At 30.6% G+C, this 11172-nt stretch overlaps 3 protein-coding genes and 1 non-coding gene across 4 annotated transcripts; 3 read left to right on the forward strand and 1 right to left on the reverse strand.

The window, feature by feature from the left end:
* Positions 1–416: 416 nt before the first annotated feature.
* TBLA0H01720 (survival factor 1 family protein) lies at positions 417–1883 on the forward strand (the record flags this gene model as incomplete). The annotated part of the gene is made up of 1 exon (XM_004181930.1): positions 417–1883. One exon carries the CDS (start codon positions 417–419, stop codon positions 1881–1883), a length of 1467 nt encoding a protein of 488 aa, XP_004181978.1.
* Positions 1884–3199: 1316 nt separating this feature from the next.
* On the forward strand, positions 3200–5020 carry TBLA0H01730 (arginine--tRNA ligase; the record flags this gene model as incomplete). The annotated part of the gene is made up of 1 exon (XM_004181931.1): positions 3200–5020. One exon carries the CDS (start codon positions 3200–3202, stop codon positions 5018–5020), a length of 1821 nt encoding a protein of 606 aa, XP_004181979.1.
* A 677-nt stretch (positions 5021–5697) lies between these two features.
* TBLA0Htrna14I lies at positions 5698–5771 on the forward strand. The gene has a single exon. It is a non-coding gene; the product is annotated as a tRNA-Ile (tRNA).
* A 2134-nt stretch (positions 5772–7905) lies between these two features.
* TCP1 (chaperonin-containing T-complex alpha subunit TCP1) lies at positions 7906–9594 on the reverse strand (the record flags this gene model as incomplete). Its single annotated transcript, XM_004181932.1, has 1 exon — positions 7906–9594. The coding sequence occupies one exon, from the start codon at positions 9592–9594 to the stop codon at positions 7906–7908; it is 1689 nt and encodes a 562-aa protein (XP_004181980.1).
* Positions 9595–11172: the final 1578 nt, after the last annotated feature.

Consider the following 11172-nt stretch of genomic DNA (forward strand, 5'->3'; position numbering starts at 1 on the left):
TTTATTTATTATTTATATATATATATATATTTATTTTTTTTTTTTTTATATATTTTTTTCTTCGATGCCTTGTATATCTTGGAGATGATATTCTACTTATTTAAAAGATTTATAACTAATAACTATATAATGAAAATTTTCAAACTTTATATTTTTTTTAAGTTTGTCAAAATTTCAATTTTCGCGTATTTCCCGAATTTCTCAATTTTCTCAATTTTTCAAAAATTTTTGTTTTTGTTTTTCCAGCTCAAGAATTAATTACATTCCTGAATTTTTCAAAATACATCATCACTTGGATTTACGTTTATTATTAAACCAATTATAGAAAAGAAATCTATAAAACAATTGTTTCTATTAAAATAGTACAAGGTATATAACACAGTGGCACTATTTTTTTTTTTTTTTATTAACATAACATGTTGAAATGGATACAAGGTGGGCTCTCTGCTGTTACAGGGATTGCTGAACCCGAATACGGTAAAGACTATATCCATACTGCCACTGATCGTGTTAAGAACTCCAAGACGCAACCATATGTCGAATTGACAAGAGAAGATTTGAAATGGCTGCAACCAGAACATACAAATGTGGAAACCACCACTTTTTACTTCAGTAATTTGAATACTGGTATCATTGGGTTCGCTCAAATTATCCATTCAAACATCATCAGTCTTTTCACTCAAGCTCAATTCACTTTTAGAATCTTTGATTCAAATAATCCAGAAAAATTGAATGTCTGGACTTCTACAAAATTGGAAAATTTTGAAATTAAAGGTACTGATTTTTTCGCTGATAACTTATCTTTAGAATTAAATAAGGAATTGAATCAATATCATTTTATCTCAAATGTTAATAAAAGATCCAAGATTGATATTTATTTCGATCAAGTAGTCAAAGGCTGTAAATTAGGTGAGGATCCTTTTACTTATTATGGTGATAATATAGAAGAACCTTGGGGTTCGATGAGACATATTTTTTGGCCAAGAAATAAAGTCACTGGTACAATCCAATTAAAGAGGCCAATTTCTCTTGAAGAAAAAATTGTCACTGATTTAAAAGATAAAGTAGAAGACGAAGCAGAAGAAAGAGTTGAAGAAGTTTCTGATGATGACGATGATGAAAGTAACGAAGGTGATGAGCAATCAAATGCTACAAATTCAGTAGAACAGCAGGAGAATGCTTCTGGCGTAGTTTCCTATGATGATGCGGATGAATCTGAATATGACTCTGAATGTGATGAAGAAATATTAGAAGATATGACTATTGATTTCACTAAAGAAGAAAATTGTTATGGTTTATTTGTCATGGCCATGCAAGGAATGAAACCTAACCATGCAGCAAAAGCGTGGAATTTCGTTAATTTCCATTCTAAGGAACATTCTGTCATGGTTATGGAATTCATTACCCCAAAGTCTTATGGCTGCACCAAAGTTTCTGTTGGTGTGATTTCAAATAATGAAAAAGTCTTGGCGATGACTATTGATAATGATTTCCAACATTTAGATCAAAAAGTTGATGAAATTGGTTGGAATGTACCACATAAATTGAAAATTAAATTAAGTGGTATTTCTAGTGAACTTCCTGACAAACAAATTGCAGCTGATGATATCTTATCCAAAGATCGTGTATCTTCAACAGTCGATGTAGATTTAAAAACTCTTGTGGAAAGAGTTGATGTTATGGCAGAAATTCCACAATTCGTTAAGAATATCGTCTCTGGTATAGCGGGTACAAAGCCTTACATCTATCAATATGCCGATAGAGACAATTTTACTTTACAAGTTAATGATGAAAAGACTTTTGAAAAAGGTATTGGCTGGACTGAAGTAACTTTTATTTCAGAATCTGATACCGTTACAAAGGAAAGTTTCAATGAAAATTGATGAAAACACATTTCTCTTTTTGATTTCCTGCTTACCTTATCTCCTTTAACTAGCATAATATTTTTTTTAATTTAATCCTACAAAAGACCATTATGAATGCCCAAATCATACCACACTTAATTTCAAATTTAATCAATTAAAACATTTAATGCATCTTCATATTTTGAACCATAATAATCTAATCAACCCTAGATTGCTTTTTACTTCCACTTGTTATTTTGTGTTTTTGTTCAGATCAAGCAAAATCTGAACTTTATCTTTTTGTTTCTTTTTTTCACACATCACAATCCTTCTGTATACTTATTTTCCTTGTTATTTATCACACCATTTTATTCGTTCCAAAATTACTTAATCTCATACCTATAGTCAAGCTCTAAATGAAAATCAGTAGCTTATTGATCTTCTCATTAATATTGAATTTACTTGATTATCATTTCTAATCATTAAATAAAAATTTTCTTTATAGAATAATATCATATTAAAAAAAAATAAATATTTACAATTATATTTAATTATTTATCAAAGCTTTGTACTTTAAGTTTTACCTCTTCTCATGAATTTGAGCTATTATTAATTTCATTATATTATCAAATATTAGTGTCTTTTTATTGTCAATTTTTATTAAATTTTCTCGTTCAAGATGATTTTCCGGCCCATTCCCCTTTCAAGAAAATGATGCAAAATATTAAAAAAAAAATTTCTATCTTTATTATCTAAGAAAAAATTTTTCTTCAATTTTTTTTCGATGGAAAATTATTTATCTATTAGGAAATTGAAAGTTTGTACAATGAGTCAAATAACTAAATACATACATATGATAAATTTTTTTCAACTACGTCAAATACTTTAAGTTCATCTCTATCTATAACCCAAAATTTTTATCAGACCTAAAATTGTTTAAATTGTACTTAGTTTTCCACTTTATCTAATTTAGTTGGTGCTTATAATTCTATTTTCACTTTTTTCAATCATCATCGTTTTATTTCGTATTTTTTTTTTTTTTTTAATTTTTGAAAATACGACTTCTTAGTTTATTTTTTTTTTTTATTTTCAATCTTGAACAAATCGTTATTTTGTAATAGCATTAATTGATTTACTTGTAACTTTAGCAATTCATTTATAATTATTATCCATTAATTGCAACCTAGAAAAGTTTTGTCTTTTATTTTTGTTTAAATTATTTTCCAAATCATATAATAAAGCTTTTCCAAACATTAGCATATTTTGATTTATTTCTTATTGCATTACAATCAACTAATCAAAACTCTAGTAATATACATCATAATATAATCAGATAAAGATACAAAGAAAAAAAAATGTCTACATCTCTGTTACAAACCAAACTAAATGAGTTATCAATTGAAGAACCAAAAGTTCTTGAAGGTTCTTTCCCAGAAGTTAACACTGTGGATTTGATGAGAAATTACATCACTCAAGAATTAAGCAAAATCTCAGGTGTTGACGAATCTTTAATATTTCCTGCTTTAGAATGGACTAATACACAAGACAGGGGGGATCTTTTAATTCCAGTTCCAAGATTAAGAATCAAGGGTGCTAATCCAAAGGATTTAGCTAAAGAATGGGCTGAAAAATTCCCATGTGGTAAATACTTATCAAAAGTAGAAGCTAATGGCCCATTTGTTCAATTTTTCTTTGATCCAACATTCTTATTCAATATTGTTTTACCAGATATTTTAACTAGAAAGGAAGATTACGGTTCTTGCAAATTAGTAGACAACAAGAAAATTATTATTGAATTCTCTTCTCCTAATATTGCAAAGCCTTTCCATGCTGGTCATTTAAGATCAACCATTATTGGTGGTTTCTTATCGAACTTATATGAAAAATTAGGTTGGAATGTCACTAGAATGAATTATTTGGGTGATTGGGGTAAACAATTCGGTGTCTTAGCTGTAGGTTTTGAAAAATATGGTAGTGAAGAAGAATTAGCTAAAGACCCTGTCCATCATTTATTTGAAGTCTATGTTAAAATCAATAAAGATATTGAAAATGAAGGTGATTCTTTACCATTAGAAGAATCTACAAATGGTAAAGCTCGTGAATATTTTAAAAGAATGGAAAATGGTGATGAAAGTGCTTTGAAAATATGGAAAAAATTCCGTGAATTATCAATTGAAAAATATATTGACACTTATGCTCGTTTAAATATCAAATATGATATTTATTCAGGTGAATCACAAGTTTCTCAAGCCTCTATGGATAAAGCTATTGAAATATATAATGAAAAGGGTTTAACTCATGTTGATAAAGGTGCTACTTTAATTGATTTAACTAAATTTAATAAAAAATTGGGTAAAGTTTTGGTTCAAAAATCCGATGGTACAAGTTTGTATTTGACCAGAGATGTCGGTGCAGCCATGGATCGTTATGAACAATACCATTTCGATAAGATGATCTATGTTATTGCCTGTCAACAAGATTTACATACTGCTCAATTATTTGAAATCCTAAAACAAATGGGATTTGCTTGGGCTAAAGACTTACAACATATTAACTTTGGTATGGTTCAAGGTATGTCTACTAGAAAAGGTACTGTTGTTTTCTTAGATAACATTTTGGAAGAAACCAAAGAAAAGATGCATGAAGTGATGAAGAAGAATGAAGTTAAATATTCTCAAATTGAAAATCCAGAAGAAGTTGCTGACTTGATTGGTATTTCTGCTGTCATGATTCAAGATATGCAATCTAAGCGTATTAACAATTACGAATTCAAATGGGAAAGAATGTTATCTTTCGAAGGTGATACTGGTCCTTACTTACAATATGCTCATTCTAGATTGAGATCTGTCGAAAGAAATGCCAAGTCCATTCCACCATCTAAATGGACCAATGCTGATTTCTCCTTATTAAAGGAAGATTGCGCAGTCTTGTTGGTTAGATTATTAGCTCAATACCCAGATGTCTTAAGAAATGCTATCAAGACTCACGAGCCAGCTACTGTGGTCACTTACTTATTCAAATTAACTCATCAAGTCTCTTCTTGTTATGACGTTTTATGGGTTGCTGGCCAAACTGAAGAATTAGCTGCTGCTCGTTTAGCTCTATATGGTTCTGCTAGACAAGTTCTATATAACGGTATGCGTTTATTAGGTTTAACCCCAGTTGATAGAATGTAAACACTATAAAAAATAATACACTATCAACGGGTTTTCGGTTATTATTGCTATTTTTTTTATATATGTATGCTTAACAATTTATTTAAATCTACTTATAACATTTGTATCTTCTAATTCACATTCTCTTAATAATTTGCATTGCTTATTGCTACTAACAGCTATTGTATGTTTTTGTTGCCTAATTATTACTAGCTTTCACTTTTATGGTATACTTATATACTTCTAGAGAATCAGATCTTTGGAAAACGGTATTGAAAGAAATACAGTGAATTACTTCTGCGGAAAAATGTACATAAAAAAACATGAGTTTCTCCAAAACAGAGAAAAAGAGATTTGCTGGAATATGATTATATCATTTTCTATTAAGTGGTAAAATACTTTTATCACGTGACTTATTCTTTAAAATGTGTTTTTCTGTTTATATCGAAAAACATTATTTAAGAAATATATTCATTTTAGTTATAGTATTTACTATATATTTCTAAATAAAGTAATCGTCTTTACATCTTAAACACTGTATAACAATGTCTAACTCTCTTGAATCCCAGTAATTTAAATATCTTGCGCTTTTTGGTCAGGTATCTTATCAAAATATTACTTTCTCTATGAAAATTTACAATATGTTCTGCTATGCTATTAGTCATCTGCATGTCTTAACAAAAAAGACAAGAAAAATTGGTTCCTTGGCCCAGTTGGTTAAGGCATCGTGCTAATAACGCGGGGATCAGCGGTTCGATCCCGCTAGGAACCATTGTTTTTGAAAGAATATTTGTGGTCACGTGCTTTATGTGATAATGTCGTAGATTGTTCTACGGTCAGTTATAATTCTTGCTATATAGAATGTATATATTACCAGGTTTTCGAATTCAGTCAGGAATTAATATAAAATTTGGTTGTTTCGTTAAACAGAGTACTCTTTCTGTATATCCATCTTCATAGAACGTTCCTCTTATATAAGACCTATGTCTCGTCAGACACAAGCTTCCTGGACACAACAATTATGTTCTCATCAGAACAGGCGTTCTGGAAGATACTCTTAACGAGCAGAATTGTAACCGCAGTCCCAATTCATAGACTACGCCTACCGCATAGTCTCTGCCGATGATAGTAATACCGTACCTCAACATTTACCTATCATCCCACTTGTAGAGTTAACTCAGAAGTTAACCTACTTCTAACTTGTATCTGATATCTACAGGCTCACCCTGTAGATCATCTCAGATCTCTTGTCTTCTTAGATACTCCTGTATCTCTTAAGACCCGATGATAGATTACGCTATCCTCTTTCGAAATACATTCTTCCCGTGCACATTTTCAAACTACATACTTACTCATTTGTATAAGCTCCAAAGTCTGGCTTCTGCCCACGTGACCCCACAAGCTCTTGGTCAGATGCCCTAACTGGATCGACCACAGAAAATTGTAACTTTTATTAGTTGCTATTGAATAGACCTTATACAAATCAATATGTTTCTACCAAGAAAGGAGTGAACTAAGGAATATATTCCAAAAGAAGCTATAGTGGGGGTTATTGTTGGTACTTAAGGGATACAGTGGCATCTGAGAGGGCGATGATTGTAAAGTAATTAAGTATATCACAAGTTTATAATCATTAAGGCAACCCTTTAAGTTATTACAACATATTACAACCCAACTCGTAGTCTACCGTAGTATTGGTCTTTATTTCATCTATAAACTTTCAACTAAGCGTATGAGCTTCAACTAAAAATAGTTATTATTGTTTTTAACCGAATTCAGTATAACATGTAGTATTTACATGTTATACTAATCCTAAGAGCCAGGCAACATTTGTGAGGTTATTTGAATGAAAAAATTTTTTTTCAACTGTAGATGATGATGAATTGACAACTCTTGTCCAAGCCAAAATGTGTAAATTACCAAACCTTTACTCTGCATGCAATTTTTGTATTTTATATATCTTTATATACTATTTATTCCTACCCAAGAGGGTAGGAGGTTTCTATACTTATAACTAGCTAGTAAACAGAATTATTTTTTAAAGTCTGACTGAAATTAACTTCACTACAAAGGATTCAAATGATCTACAGGTTTATATCATCTTTGCTCCCTTAATTGGAGTTTGATAATGTACTAGAGTCGGCCAGCAAAGATGTTATAATCAACATATGCAAGGTATTAAACATTTCAAAATTATAGGTACGAGTAAGAATAGGATCAACATATTGTTGGGCACAAAACTCTTCACAACTTTCTACATTAAAGTCAATTATCGAAATAATTTTATTGAAGTTTTAACTTCTACCTATTTTTTACCTTTTTCAGTAATAGTGGCGAGCCGGAGTATCTCGATCAATTTACTTGTAGAATTGCGGAGACCAGAATCTTGGCTTGATTCCCTGCTACGTTTTTAATAATATATAGAAGAGACTCGTTAATTTTATCTAGCTATTTGTTCCAAGACATAATTTATTGTTTTTATTGTTTCGGACAGGTATTGATATTAGTTGCATAACAACAAACAGAGTCCAGTGATCTGGGACTAGATTTAACCATTAGATATTCCTATAAGCGGATATATCCTAAATAGATAATTTTTCCCGCTGACAGATATTTGTTTCAGGAAAAGATATTATTTCCTTGTTCAGTAATCCATCTGTCCATCCATCCATCCATTGATATTAATCTTTCTTTACATGAAAATAAACTGTATATAGGACTAACGATGGATCTTAGTAAAATAGTATTGATATTATCTATTTCATAACACACTAGAGACGTATGGTTTTGGCTAGTATTTATTAATTATACATGTATATATTGCTGGTAAAAAAAACATTTAGTGATGTGGAAAAAAATCTTTTTTGTAGATGTTGAAATTGAGTTCGTACAGAAATGGTGTCTATTTAATGGGCATGAGGATCTTCCTTTGGTGGTTCAGGGTCGACATTGATCATTGTGTCGATTCTTAAGATAGCAATACATGCTTCCAATGCAGATTTCAAAGACTTGATCTTACTGATAGTTGGCTCTAAGACACCAGCTTGTACTTCGTCAACAATCTTACCTCTAATAAGATCTAGACCATAATTACGATAGTTTCTTCTCTTGATATCATCTGTCTTTGCTTGTTGACTAGCAGCATGGTACGATCTCAATTTAGCAATCAATTCACTGGAATCCTTAGCAGCATTCACAGCTAATGTCTTTGGAATGATTAATAGAGCATTGGCAAACTCAGAGATGGCTAGTTGTTCTCTAGACCCTACTGTAGTAGCAAAGTTATCTAAATAAATGTTTAATGCAGTTTCAACACATCCACCACCTGGGACAACGTTCCCACTTTCTAAAGTTCTCTTAACAACACATAATGAATCATGAATAGAACGTTCCATTTCATCTAATGAATAATCGTTAGGCCCACGTAGAACCATAGATGAGGAAGAATGTTTTTTAGTACCCTTAATCAAAATACATTCATCATCTGAAAATTTGGCTTGAACAACTTCTCTACATGAACCCAAATAACTGGTTTCAAAAGTTTCTTCACCTTCTAAATTAGACATAGAGCTGATTAAAGTAGCACCTGTGGCACGAGCAATTCTTCTTAAATCTTCCTTCTTACAACGTCTAACAGCCATTATCTTTCTTTCAACAAATTCTTTCAAACATAAATCATCAATACCCTTAGTGGTCAAAACAACTTGAGCACCAGCATCAATGATTTTTTGAATTCTTTCTAATATGATACCCGATTCACGTTTACGGATTTGTTCTAATTGTTCTGGATCTTCAATATTGATTTGAACTCCCATAGCCATACGAGATTTTTGTAAATTAATATCTAAACACGCTATCTTAACTGGTTCCCCATTGGAATTAATAATACGCTTAGGCATAGCTTGCGATGCAACAATGCAGTTTAGGGCATAACCTTCCACTAAGACAGATTCTTTAGAAGATTTACCATGTGCCTTTAAAATATTGACAGCTTTAACTGGATATTTCACTTCACCTTTGGAATTTTGTGTCTTGACAGCCAATAATGAATCTACAACCATATTACTGAAAAATTCAGAATCACTTCCAATAATCTTAGAGGACATACTAGTTTTGGCAATATTGATTAAAGTTTCTTTACCTAATTCATCAACACTCATGGCTAACATTTCATTAATAAACCGAATAGCTTCTTTTAATGCCATTCTATAACCAGTTATAATAGTAGTTGGATGGATTTTATTTTTGACTAATTCATTAGCTCTCTTTAATAATTCGCTGGCAATGATAACAACACTTGTGGTACCATCACCAATTTCACGATCTTGTTGTTGGGCTAACTCTACTAAAATCTTCCCAGCAGGGTGTTGAACGTCTAATAACGATAAAATGGTAGCACCATCATTAGTTACTGTGAAATCACCAATATCATCCACTAACATCTTATCTAAACCTACTGGACCTAATGATGATTTAACAACATTAGCAACTGCAGATGCTGCTAGAACGTTTTGGTTACGGATATCATCACCACTAATTTTCTCACCACCCAAGAATAGAGTGTCTGAACGTGAATTATTAAATACTTGGGACATTTTTTTCAACAACTTTAAATTTTAAATTTCAATTCTTAATGTGATTCAAAATCTCCAAGCAAAAAAATAAAGTAATTATATCCTCAACAAATGACTTAAATCACAAATATGTAGAAGGTATGATGGGTATTGAATTGTGAAGATTACTTTATCTTTAATTTTTCACATTCCATTGCTTTAATGTCAATATTATTACTATTTTCTGCGATGGTTAGATATATTTTTTTCCACTCGACACCATCAAGCGAAATCTCGTAAATAATGATAACAATAAGTAATTTGAATAAATCTGTAAGTGCAATAGAAAATCAAGTATTACACTCTGCAATAAAGGTTAAAAAGAATTGATTGTCTAACATGTCGTTTTTATTTTTTTTAGTTTTCCTTTTTATTTGAGTAGAAAAGTTTCTAATTGTTTAATTTGCCTGATTTATTTCCCCATGAAAACAATATTTCTAGACATACATGGAAAATTTATTCTAAGTTTCTTAGATTCCTTTGAAACAGATTGAATATTATAAATGCAAATTATTCTACATTCAATATTAATACCTCTATTTCTTTTACCATAATAAACCCGTCATCGTAATGTCAGACCCTCTAGAATTCCAGCAAATGCTACTGGGATTCAAGAGAGTTAGACATTGTTATACAGTATTCAAGATGTAAAGACGATTACTTTATTTAGACATATATAGTAAATAATATAATTAAAATGAATATATTTCTTAAATAGTGTTTTTCGATATAAACAGAAAAACACATTTTAAACAATAAGTCACGTGATAAAAGTATTTTACCACTTAATAGAAAATGATATAATCATATTCCAGCAAAATTCATCTCCTATAGATATATAGTTGCCATCTTGATATTTCGAGCATTAGATATAATAACGTTTTTAAAAACACATTCCCCTTCAAGAATTTGTTGTAATCGTCTCGGGACGATACTAATAATACTATAAGGGCTTAGGGTTTACACAACCCTGAATTATTCTTGAGTTATTCGACTTTTACACTAAAAGCTAGAGTACCACTTGTACTTAAATAATAACTTGTTCTTCTTATAACTATAAATTAATTATGGACGAACTATAAACTTATGAATACTTGATGGATAGTAGCCCTATTAATAGTTTCTAATAGCCCTATTTATCCTAATATTAGTTTATTAACTTGTCAAGCAATTGACAATTGCATGATATTACGACTTATAGTCATATAATTGCGTGAGCGCACGACTGTAAAATTGTATGACTCGTAGTCATCGGATTACGTGATCGTTTGCTTAAAGCCTAAACTTGAGAACATTACTTTTTATTGTTTAGCATATGTCTACAACATTTTTTGTTGTAAACCAACTTAGGAGTACGATACACTTAAATAGTAACTACCAAAAACTTAATTTAACAATCTTATTAACTTAACACCAGTTAATACTTCGAACTTACGAATATAATTGTTGTTCTTCTTAAACTAAATAACTATATAAAAGAACTATAAATTTATGTCTTAAGTCTGAAAAGCTGGCCTTTAAATACTTTTCAAAGGTCAACGCCAGCTTTTCCATTTTACT

The sequence above is a fragment of the Henningerozyma blattae genome, chromosome 8 (assembly GCF_000315915.1).
Source record: "Henningerozyma blattae CBS 6284 chromosome 8, complete genome".
Classification (NCBI taxonomy): Eukaryota; Fungi; Ascomycota; class Saccharomycetes; order Saccharomycetales; family Saccharomycetaceae; genus Henningerozyma; species Henningerozyma blattae.